The sequence below is a fragment of the Condylura cristata genome, unplaced genomic scaffold (assembly GCF_000260355.1).
Source record: "Condylura cristata isolate star-nosed mole 26May11 unplaced genomic scaffold, ConCri1.0 scaffold00002, whole genome shotgun sequence".
NCBI classification, from domain to species: Eukaryota; Metazoa; Chordata; class Mammalia; order Eulipotyphla; family Talpidae; genus Condylura; species Condylura cristata.
In genome coordinates this window covers 54,231,081-54,244,100 of record NW_004567103.1, presented here as the reverse complement: position 1 = coordinate 54,244,100, position 13,020 = coordinate 54,231,081, and the positions used below count along the sequence as shown (strand labels likewise).

General features: G+C 33.7%; 1 protein-coding gene across 2 annotated transcripts in view; it reads right to left on the bottom strand.

The window, feature by feature from the left end:
- PLA2R1 (phospholipase A2 receptor 1, 180kDa) overlaps window positions 1-13,020 on the bottom strand; it is a 99,506-nt gene that overhangs the window by 41,287 nt on the left and 45,199 nt on the right. For both annotated transcript variants that reach the window (XR_001145719.1, XM_012728593.1), the window contains exon 11: window positions 7,879-8,048. Coding sequence is in view for 1 of the 2 variants with exons in the window: in XM_012728593.1 (XP_012584047.1) it covers window positions 7,879-8,048 (170 nt within the window). In the remaining variant the exon portion in view is untranslated. The remainder of the gene's footprint in view (window positions 1-7,878; window positions 8,049-13,020) is intronic.

Genomic DNA, 13,020 nt, shown 5'->3' with positions numbered 1-13,020 from the left:
AACATGAAGCATTAATGTTTCCATAGGAAGAATTTCTAAGTTAAGAGTATCATGTTTGTCATTAAATATATGCAATTCATAAGATAGATTAAAAAAAAACTATCTTTAAATTTCAGTGAAAAGTAGTAGAAATAATCCCAATCTAAAAATACAATAAAAATTTATTAAGAATATATTTCTTGAATCTAAAGTGATCATTCAATTAGTTAAATCAATATTCAACAACAACAAAACTAACAAAACTTGTGCATCTACACTGCAATAGCCTAGAGTGTATATTAGCTGCTAGGGATAGGACAAAGCAAATGATACCCAACTCTTAGTTTAACGTGAGACATAGACACTTAAATGATTAAAAGCAATAAACAGCATTTGAAGTGCTATAGTAAACGTGTTCAATTTTCTGTGGGGAGACATCACGGGGTGATGGAATCTTTTCAGATGTCAATAAAGGATGTGCAGGAAGTGACATTTAAGTTCAGTTTTAAAAGATGGGAAGGAAAAGAGTTTTCACAGGATGATTATTTTAAAAAAGCAAGTGATTATAGATGGAGCATGTGAAGATGTGTGATGATTCTGAACCTCAAGTCACTTTAAAATGTGTTATCACTTGATGCTATGTATTTGTTTTGTTTAATTTCCCTTCAGGAATAATTACTTCTACTTTTTTTAGATATATAGTGACTGGCATTATCCTTGTCAGCCACATTTTAGCTGTTTTATGCTTACAGAAAGACTGAAGAGAGGGAAAATGAAGAGTGGGAGATGAAAGAAGACAGGAAGAGATATACAGAGTATCTTATAAAGGGATGGAAACTAGTTTGTGAAAGAGGCGAAAGAATATGAGACTTAAAGAATATTGGTTTGTGTCAGTTTTAGTTGCACATGCTGTTGTAGGCACCTGTTATGAGATAGTTCCTACCTGCCTGAAACTTATAGTCTAATATGTGTGTGTATGCTGATGTGTGAAAGGGGACAACAGAGATGAAAACAATGGGTCTAAACATATAACCATGATTAGAATGATTCACCTAGAAGAAAAGGAAGTCAAGAGAGATTGGACCATTAAAAAGGTCATTGGTTGGCTCCATTGCCCAGAACAGCTATTTCTTGTTAAAGATGGAGGCAAGAAGAAAAGACTGTAGCATGCCATCTGCCTCAGCCATGAATGGAACTTTACGTGTCTGTTGAATGTAATTTTAGCATGCAACTAACTCACAGGTGGGCTGAGTCATGAACAATAAAGAAGATGCTACTTACTTTGTGCAATAAACTTCAAGTGAACTTGAACTGAGTAAATTGATATGGTAGCCCCAAATGAAATATCAATATACTAACGTAGTTGCTCTAGTTGAAAGAGGAGGAGAAGCATAAACTGCAACCTAATTCTTCCTTTCTTCTAGCCTAACAGCATTTGACTTGGAGCTTGAAGTCTGGGGTTCTAGCACTAGCACAAGTATTTAGTAATTAGAAACTTGAACAATTAATCACAAATAACTTTATTTAGAATGTGGGGAAAATAAATCCTTTTTCAGGATTGTCATGAACATCAAATGAAATAGTGTATTTAAGACATGTTGATAGATATGAAGGGCTAAACTAACCCTATTATTATTATTATTACTATGTCTATTTTCATTATAAAAGCTGAGATTTCATGACAGGAGTTTTGCCTGCATGTCCAAAGAATTTTTTTAAAAGCCTGCAAGTTCAAAATGTAATATTTTGTTGGTCTTGCATTTTGCATTTTGTCTTACTTTCCCATATCAGACAATGATTAAATAGTTTGGTATTAGACACTATAGATACTCAACTCATCTTCATTAGTGAAGAAGGAGACATTTGAGATCTGCTACGAAGATGAAAAGTGCTGAAAGAGTGCTATTGGTATTCTAAAATGGTTAACTTAATGTAACATTTGACCCAAATTTTGGAATCTCAGTCCCCCCAAAGCAGTAAAGTTTTGTAATAAAAGGAGGCTGGGCTAAGGGAGATATAAACTGAATTTATAATCCTCTATTGTGGGGATGTTTGCAAAGCCAAATTATAAGAGGAGGGTGTGGGAAAGAGCAGAAGTGATTTTCCTCCCAAAGAAATTGTTCTTAAATTTGATAACTCATTTCCCATTGGAGAAGAGAAACCATCATCCTATTCCTCAAGGGGGGAATCTTACGGTTAAATCAATTATTCTTACCCTCTCTCAACCCCCTTCACTCTTTTCTTCATACATGAGTGTGAACACTTTTGGTTAGTTAAAAGAAATTCCTAATTTTATTTGACAAAGCTGTCTAATCAATAAAAATTAACTGAGTTAGGGAATCTTCCATCTTTCTTGCCAAATACCCTAAAACAAATACAAAATAAGCCCTGATTTGTGACCTCAGGGAAGGAGGGGAATCCATAGCTGGGCATTCAGAACCTCTAGACAATTAATTTACTTGAGTTGTCAGTTATTTTTCCCATCCCCCTGAAACACCCCTCTCTCATTCTTAGCTCTCAAGTCTTCTACCCAAGGCAGCTTCCTTCTCTGACTTGTTCTCTGTGATAGCAGTGAATCCAGTGAGGCAGATAGCGAGCTTTCATGGAGGGCTGTAAATATGCCTGGATAGGGTGCTATACAGTTTGCATATTTTCTTTTTCCTATTTAACTTCAAAAGTTCTTTGAGGCAGATGCTAATATCTACATCTTGCTAATGAAAAAACAGAGACAAAGGTTAGTAACCAGCCGAAGGTCACACAGTAGGTGGGGTTTGGTCTGAATTTCGAACCAGATTTATTTAACTCTGTTGGGAGCCAATGTCAAGGTACAGAGCAGGTGAGCATTGAGCAAGAAGCTGTGGAGTAGATTAAAACTCCCTTTCAGATTATACCCCTCCATTTTCATGGAGCACCCTCTCATTCCTCTGAGCACATTCTCTCCTTTGTGTAGCCACAGCACTTCCTTGAAGACCAACTATCATAGGTACTTATAAGATTATTAGAAGATATGGAAATAGCCAAAGGATGCCAGAAGTGAGGTTGTTTGTCTTCACTTTTGTGGTGGTCCATTGCAGAATTCTGAGGAGCCTTAAAATGGATCAGGCCTACCTGCAGACAGGCTATTGTTTTCTTTGATGTGTGTAGGGCATTTTGAAAAAAAGAGATCTGATTTGCTCTACTGGGATCCCATTCTCCTTGTCACTGGCAGAAGGTTGCCATTAACTTAATGTGCTCTGGAGTTATCCCTTTCTTTATAAGTGACACATACCTTTTTTATTTTTTTTTAAACAGCAGTATCTGGAAACATAACAAATTTGTCACAGAGACTGCATTATGGGTGGATGGATACAAAATAGAGATCTAAAGGTGTTTTTTTTTTTTAAAGATTTATTTATTTATTTGTACATAACTGGGGTACAGGCCAGAGTTGTGGAGGGTGAGAGGATTCACCAGAGACAGAGTGGGCTACAGAACAGAACAGGCAGATCGACTAAGTACACTGCTGGGGGGAGCAGCGGGCGGGTCAGGAGAGGTCTGCCTCACCATGTGCATCACCTCCAGGGCAGGCAAGGATCGAACTCATGCGGAAGTGGCTTAAGCTTCTTTCTGCTGTGCTTTAACCCACTGTGCCACCAGGGAGGGCCCTAAAGGTGTTTCTTTTCCTTTGTTCAGACACCAATGAAACGCCAATATAACTTAGAAACATTTTTTGAATGTCTTAACAAGGATGAGCTCACTCATTTTTTTTTTTTAACCATAATGCAACCTCCAGTTATTTTGAATCTTTAAGTACAAAGTACATTTAGTTTCTAATGCATTAACTTCTCCTGCAGTGAGGAAGGTTCTACTTATCATCCTCCCCTTTAATCAGTTGTGCTAGTTAAATATGGATCAAATTGTTTTTTCTTGTTCTACCTGAATAAAATAGAATTTCCTGGTATTTTGAGAGTGGGGGATTTTGGTATGAAATACAGATCTATGATAGGGTAAGTAAATTCCTTGTAGACCTGAATTTGCATTCCAAAGTACCAGTTTGAGCTCAAGAAGTTTTCATCTCTCTCTCTAGCTTTCTAGTTCTGTTCACTCACACAGCCTAGAAACAATACAAACCAATAAACAGTGAGTATGCCTGTGCCAGATTGTGATACTGAAATAATACCATTTTCCATTAAGATGAACTAGGGTTATTTGCGGCATCAATGTTTCTCAATCTAAAGCACAAATGTACATCTTTTTATTAATAGCAAAGAAGATATCAATGACAACCAGAGTCATATTAAATGGTATCAGGACATAGTACTTTGAGAGATTTTAATTTCCAGTAAAGAAGATAATAACTGCAATAGATTAAGATATGTCAAATATATTTAAAACCCTTAACTACATAGTAGTGTTTTAAAAACCCCCTAAACCTGATCAATTACTGTTTGAGGATGCTAATGATACTTACTCATTAGAAAAACTTGTAAAGGGATAGAATTAAGCATTTACTCTGTCTTTTTTATAAAAACTATATCAGAGCATAATCAAAAATTGATTGAGGGAAATCACCTCCCTATAGAAATGTCCTACCTATACAATAACCTTTAATGAGTCAATGGATCTAGGCACTGATCAATAATAGCTGGTAATATTACAAATACAAGAAAATTAGATATCATATGCTGTCAGATAGGGCATGCAACTAGTTACTAAGTGCTGTTTTCCAAAAATAAATGAATAAATAAAATCCTAATTGGATCAGGCTTGTGATTGTAAAGTCTAAAAAAATATTAATCATGTGGAAAATAAAGAGGACAGAGTAACATGTTAAACAATATATGGGGTAATTAAAAAGTTCAGACTAGGAAACTGTACAGAAAAATAACCATTTGCATTAACAAATTTTAAGAAATAAAAAGGGCAAAGAAGGGCAAAGAGGAAACTTAAAGCATAAAATAGACTTCATGATCTGTCTACCACTTGCAATGGGCGAATTTTTTTGATCCTGGCTCAAACAAACTGGAAAATACATTATTATGTATTATTTGTGTGTCATTTAGAAAGCTGAATATTGATTGTTATGGAATTACAGTTAATTTTATCTAGATGTCATAATTGTATTACACTCATTTTTTAAAGAAAGGAATCTATTGTTTAGATATAATACTGAAATATTTATGGAGGAAACTATGTTTGAAATATTTGTGGAAGAAAAATTTTGTGAAAAAATATGGGAGATTGGGGGAAGTAAGCATGGATTTAGAAGAAACACTAGTGATGATGTGTTGATAACTGAAGACACTAAGAAAGGAGTAGATAGAGTTTTTAATACTGTTTGGAACGCAATAAAAAGTTGGAAAAAAATGGAAGAATTCTAATTCTATCAGATTAGTATTTTGATGGTAAGGCATGAGGTGGGAGCCTAGATTGAGTATATAAAAGTGGCAGATTTCCTGTTCAGTGGCCAATTTACATAGCCAGTCTGGGCTGGATTGAGATCCTGACATGGGGACCGCGCTAATGGATTCTTTTGTGACAGGCAGGGGAAAAAAAATGTGATTTAGGGTGGTGTTCCTGCAAACTGCAATTTAAAAGAAAAAGGGAAACACAGGGGCTTTTATATTGCCATTTTCTTCTAAAAAGATTTACATTTTCATCTATTCAGAGACAATTTACTCAATGTCAATCAGCATGAGCAGCAAAACTGAGCATCATGGTATTATTTTTGCTTCAGGGAAAAGAAAAAGAGTAGTGCCACTCAAATAAATTACAGCAGAAACTTATGAATGACAAGGAGCTCTGCATCAATTCCAGGTTTTAGACATCCAAATATGCCCCAAGGAAGGCAGCATTAAAAGCCAAGAATTTTGTCTACTCAAAATATATTAATTTATTTTGACAGGTACAGACATTCCTAACAAAATTCCAAAATATATTAGAAATGATACCTGAGCTCTTTTTTCAGTTATAGAATAACATAGAACTTTACTATTCTCTGCATTTTAGTATATTCATAGATTTTTCGAATGAAAAGGTTGCTTATTGAGTGAATTGTGATATTTCTTGTTTAGAGCAATGCAGATTTAGCAACTTTTACACAAATTTCCTAAATTAATGCTTATCAAAAAGTATAATTTATCTTTTTTGAATATAATTTGTCTTAATTTCACCCTGCATCTGTCTTTACAAAGACAATTAGAAACACTATATATTTTAGAAGCACAGCAAAATTGAGCAGAAAACACAGAATTGCTTTTTATCCCAATTTCCACATAATTAAGAACTTCTGCTATTGTTGCCATCCCATACCACAGTGGTGTATTTTTTCCTAAAACTGATGAATCTGTGTTGATATATTATCACCCACAGTCTATGGTTTCTGTTAGCATCACTTTTGGTTTTACATGTTCTGTGGGTGTGGAAAAATATATAATGACATATACATATATGTATACATTTATACATATATTATACACACATACATCACTGTGGTAGACATATGAATATAAATATGTAGTTTCACAGCCTGCTTACTTGATAGTTATATATTTTCTTTGTTTAAGGTCTTTTTGCCATTTTATATTGTTGAATTTTAAGAGCTCTTTGGATATTTTGGATAGCAATTCTTTATCAAGTACAGTTTTTGCAAATATTTTCTTCTATAAGTCTGTAGTTTATCTTTTTGTCCTCTTGTGATTCACAGAGCAGAAGTATTTATTTATTGTTGACATCAATTGATTAGTATTAATTATTATTAGCAATTATTTCTTTCATGGATTGAGCCTTTGGAATTATATCTAAGTCATTGCTATATGCAAGCATATCTAGGTTTTCCATTATGCTATCTTCTAGGACTGTTATAGATTTGTACTTTATTTTTAAGTCTATGATCTATTTTTAGTAAGATCTGTGTGTTAATTCTTTGTCTTGTATGTGGATGTCAGGTTGTTCCAGGATTGCTTGTTGAAGAGTATCATTTTTTTCTGTTGTATTGCCTTTGCTCCTTTGTCAAAGATCAGCTGGCTGTATTTATGTCAATTCATTTCTGGACTCTTCTATTCCATTGATTTTGCCTATTTTATGCTACCATTTTGATTACTGTAAATTTATATTAAATCTTGAAATCAGGTAGTGGTAGTCTTTTAACTTTGTAATTTTCCTGAATAGTGAGTTGGTTTTTTGAGGTCTTTTGCCTTCCCATAAAAACTTTGAATCAATTTTCCAATATCTAAAAGATAATGTGTTAAGCTTTTGATTGGGATAGTGCTGTGCTGTCAATCAATTTTTGAAGAACTATAATCTTGGTAATATTGAGTCTTCTTATCCATGAACATAGAATAGCCCCCAACTTATTTAGATCTTTAAAATTTTTTTCACCAAGATTTGTAGTTCTCCTCATCTAGATTTTATATATAGTTAGTTAGTTTTATACCTAAGTATTTCATTTTATAGGGTGCTAAATGGTAATGGGTTTTAATTTTAAATTATACATGGTCATTTCCCATATAGGAAAGTGATTATTTTTTTTATACATCAACTTGTATCCTGCAGAATTGCTACAACCACTTACTAGTTTTGGGAATTGCTTTATTGGCTCTTTCTGAATTTTTACACAGATGATTATGGAGTGGGGGGAAGACTTTGGGATGGAGAAAAATGACTTGCTGCTAACACAGGTATGTGTGATCTTGAGCAAGTAACTAATACCTTGAAACTGTTAAATATACATATTTTAATATATTTAATAATGACCAGTCATATTTCACTCCTGAGGTATTAACCTGTGGTACTTATACAGTTGAATTAAGCATTAGGAAAACTTTGGAAGAATCTACAGAGGTAGACTGAGGAGTGGTAGGAATTTGGGGTAAAGATAGCATGAGAGAAAGGTGGTGTTACATACAGTCTCCTACTCACGGGGCTGATATGCATTCCAGTAGGTGTACTGCACGGGTTCAGACTTCTGCCCTGCTGTCTTCCAAGTATATTCTCCTGTATTGTTTTGGTCTTGAAGAGCTATCCAAAAATAACTGTCCTTTGTTTTTACCACACTACTGATTAAACTGGTCATAAAAGCCTGTTCAAACCTTAGAAGGGGAAAAGGAAATGGTTATAGTAAATTTCTGGGCAATAAAAATATGTCATTAAAACATAATGAGGTGCCCATGATGGCAGTTATTATGAATTATTTAGAATATGGAGTAGGAATATAGGGAAGCCAAATAAGGGATAAGGGAAAAAAATAATAACAATTAAAAAAAAACTAATATAACAAAACTAAACCAAAATAATCAGACAACTATAAATCAGAGACATTCTGCAGGAAAGAGAGGAGGCAGAGGCTATGAAATGAGGGTAGGAAGGGAAGAGCACAAGGGACTAAGGTGATGGCGCATGGGTGAATTGACGGTGAAAATTCTGTGAGGACTACACCTGATATAAAGTATACACAAATAAAGAAATTAAATATAAAAAAAATCCTAAAAGTAAAAAAAAAAGGAATATGAAATAGAAAAATATCTAAAGACCTGAACATTACTAATAAATGACCAATGTCAATGCAATTCTCAGAAATACATGAGTGAGGAAATTTGATTGTCACAGACAAGGCTTAATTATTTTAAGGAATGGTTTTGGCTCCAGAACCAGAGTGTATGTGGTAATGTCCACAAAGTTGCAGTACATTTCTTGGAGCAAGATGTACCCTATGCTGTAATTAGGCCACACAGCATAAATATGCCATAATGTGCTTAAGTGGGTGGTTGCCAGTGGGGGGAGGAAGGGTATTTTGTTTTTCTGAATGAGCATTTGCCAACATAGAACAGACACTCATCCACTCATCATATTTGCTCTGTGAGAAAGAAATAAGATTGGATAACAATTGCATGTCTTTCCAGTGACTTTGTTCTCAGGCTTGCGGTCTCCTTGGCTTATTCTAATGTATTCATAAGTGTATATTCATTGGGAATAAATTTTAAAATAGAGTGACTAATCCAGGGAAATATGCCGCCCGAGAGTACCCTGAATTAGTGTTTATTGTTTGGTGGCTGTGGCCCTTTCTCAACATGAATGTATCTACAGCAGAATCTAGAACACTTGTAAATATACTTCCACATGAATACCATATCCAAAAATGTGAGTATTCAATATTAACTAGAACACTAAAAATTCAAGCTAAATTGGAAAAGTATTTTTATTTTCAATGCCAACACATAAAAAGTTTTGAAGAAACACCTTTCAAATAGCAGTGGATTTTGGTCAGACCCCCTGAATCAGTTGGAAAGGAACAGCCTGAAGAAATTACCTAGGAAATCTGAGAGAGTGAATTAGAATTTTTTCATCCAATTTTTAACTTTTTTCATTATCATGTATCCTTAACTTGCTAAGGAAAGCAAAATTCAGTGTGGTCATTGTGGAGGAATCTCAAAAGAATATGGGACACAAAGGAAATCATAGAGATAAAAGTTTCAACTCCACTATGAACATCACTAGCAATATTTTGTGATCTTGGCCATCAAGGATACTCATCTTTGAAGATCATGTGGATTTTCATTGTGCCTTACTAAGTATTTTCTGCAGCTACTCCAGTAATTGTCTAAGCATACATTTGAAACACATTTAAATAGGAAATGTTCTTTTTTAACCAGCTTATAGTAGGAGAATGTTATATACATATGTTTCAAAAAGAAGGTATAAGCTGAATATGGTCTAGAAGCTATTGCCAGTTACCTTATACTTCTATTGCTTTATGCTTTCATAAGATAGAATCTACTTTTCCTTATCTCTGAGTCCAGAGTAGTATCGTTACCATACCCAATGTGTGCCTGAAGTGCTGAAGACCAGCCAGCACTGTACCCACGGGCCATGCCCAGGATGTCTACTCATGGTGTTAGTTCTAAACCCAGGTGCATTGCTAGTTTTCCATTTCTTTGTATGCTGGGATTTGTTGGATAATAAGAGTAAAGAAGGGAGGAGAACCTTATCTCTGGTATCATTACTTATGACAACATTTTGGTTTTATCTCTTGTTGATTTTAGATTTATTAAGTATGCTATAATGATAAATTTTATCTCTATTTATCATTGATTAAAGCAATAGAAATTTTCTTTTTTAATTGGCAAGTATATCTTTAAATAGTTGCATATAATACTCATAAATCAAATCCTAAAACCTAAGTATGATAGCACCCTAGCTTTCTTGGTCTAGTTTAGAAGGTGGCATTGTTAAAAAAGAAATTCAGCAAATGTCTTTCTTTTCAACAGTATATTCTAAGAAATTAACTTGTATAAGACAACATGCAATCTCTCGAGTGTCTATTTCCAACTGTAAAGAAACAAGGGAACATTTCATATTCTTACCACTCACAATTTGGCTTCAAACACTATAAGGTTATAAAAATTCTTGCTTATGATAGCAAAGATGCCATTTTAAAGTTTTTAATGCTCCTCTGTTTTAGAATTTTCATTTGAAAATATTCTAGAACATTTTAATATCTGACCTTTTGTCTGATTTCATGGAGGTTATTTAATTCAAATGCTTAAAGGACATAATGTTGCCATATGTGTGCATTTTTATATTATTATTTGAGCCAGGGTAAAATGTTATCTCAAAGGAATTCATCAAGTAAAAATTGTTTTTCTTTAGCAAAACAAAATATTTCACTTGGGTATATCCACTTATAAAGTCAGACTTTGTAGGGGAATTTTTTTTTAAATTGATTAAGACATTCACTTTTTTAATTGTACTTTTTAAATGATATACTGTTCGTTTACAACATGGTATGTAATTTATGAGAATAGGTTCACAGTACTTCAGATGTATATTACCACACCATACCATCAAAGCACACATAAACCTCCATCACAGTCTAATAGGAAGGGAAATAATTCTTAGAGTCAGAAATACATCCATTTTTCCAATAAAATCTTTAAAAAGTAAGAAACCAAATGTGCATTTTTAGTGTAAGCAAGAAAAAAATCTTGAGCTTCCATGATTTTGAGAGGAAAGTGTTGTTCATGGTTTTAACACTAAATTTATTATATGAAAATGCAGCTTGAAAATAGTAATATACATTGTTTGGCATACATAGATAAACTTTTTTACTATAAAAGAAACATTTCAAAAGATGCATACTTCAAAAGGAGGTATTTTCTACTTAAATCTCTAGTTGAGTATTTTATCTTGTCGTTGGTTTAGTCAGTAGAACATAAGTACTTGAAAAAAATATTTCTTATCTGTAACAACAGTCTTTAGCATGACAGCTATACAAAAACAATTGTGCTTGTATTACTGAAAATAAGAGATTTAAAAAAGTAATGCTTTGAAAGTAGCTTCACAAGAGACCAGTTTCAGTGGGAACAAAACAAAACAAAACAAAACAAAACAAAACAAAACAAAACAAAACAAAACAAAACAAAACAGTGGTTGTATTATATATAGTGATCAGGTTTTGGCAGGGGGAACTCAGCTATGAACTAGTAATGCAGCTGAATTCCCCCTAAGTGTGGAGGGTGCCCAGTGGACGATGGTGGAGAACTACTTTACTTTATGCCATTGATAAAATTAATTCACAAAGGTACTAAAGACCTAAATGTAGAGCTAAACCTATAAAACTCTTAGAAGAACACATTAGGGGAAATTTTGTGTCATTCAATTTGACAATAATTTTTTGTATTTACACCAAAAGCATGGGCTACAAAATCAGTGGATAAACTGAATTTACTTAAAATGAAGATCTTTTGCATATTGAAGGATACTGTCAACAGGGTGAAAAGGTGGGTGTGGTATGGTGATATACTGAAGGGGTGAAATTCAGTAACATAATTGGCAACATATTAATGCTAAATATGTATTTAATAAATAGTTAATATTCAGAATATATAAAGAATGTCTACAACTTAGCAACAGAGAACAAACATTCCAATTTAAAAATGCATGTAGGACTGGAAAAGATATTTCTTCAAAGAAATATATAGATGCCAACAAGCACATGAAAAGATGATCAATATCACTAGTTATTAGGGAAATGAAATCAAAAGCTCAGTTGGTTACCAGCCACCGATTAGGGTGACTACTATAAAAAACAAATCCAACAACAGAAAATACAAGTGTTGGCCAGGATATGTAGGACTGGAATCTTGTGCACTGCTGGTAGGAATGTAGAGTGGTGCAGCTGCTATGGAAATCAATGTAGAAGTTGCGGAAAAAAAAAAAAATTAAAGCATTATATGGTCCAGAAATTCCACTCCTGGATATATTACCCCACAGAATGAAAGGAGATATTCAAAAGATATTTGTACTTTCATATTCATGGCAGGATTATTCAAAATGACTAGCATGTGAAAGAATTTTGTGCTTGTTGATGGATAAATAGATAAAATGTGTTATATACATATTATGGAATATTCTTCAGGCTTAAAAAAGGAAGGCAATTCTGTATAGACTGTATTAACCTGAAGGGTAGGTATTAGGCTAGTGAAATAAGGCAAGACAAAATGAGACAACTACTGTATGTTTCCACTTAGAGTAGTTAACTTCATAGAGACAGAAAAATGGAATGGTAGTTAGCAGAGTGGGGGAAGAAAAACGAAGGAGCGATTGTTTAATGAGTACAGAGTTTCAATTTGGGAAAATGATTAACGTCTCAGAAGTGGTTGGTGGTGATAGTTGTACAAGAATATGAATGTACTTAACACCACAGAAATGTTAAAAATGGTTAAAGTGATGAACTTTATGTTACATACTTTACCACGACTAACAGATAATGCAAAAGTTCTCAGGGTGTGTGGAATTTGAAGTTAAGTGGCAGAATTGTAAAAATGCTTGAAAATTATCCACATTAAAGACTATGAGAATATAAACTATTGCAGGACTTTGTAGCAGTAAACAAATAAAATAGTTATTTAGCAATAAGGGTCTGTTTTTCTTTCTCTATTACACAGTGTTAGAAGTCCTAGACCAAGAGCAGTTGCCTGATTACAAAAGAAATAAGTAATTTGTAGCAGGTGGTTCTAATTGTGCCCATCAAACCTGTCTCTCAATTGTGCAGAAGAGTGGAAA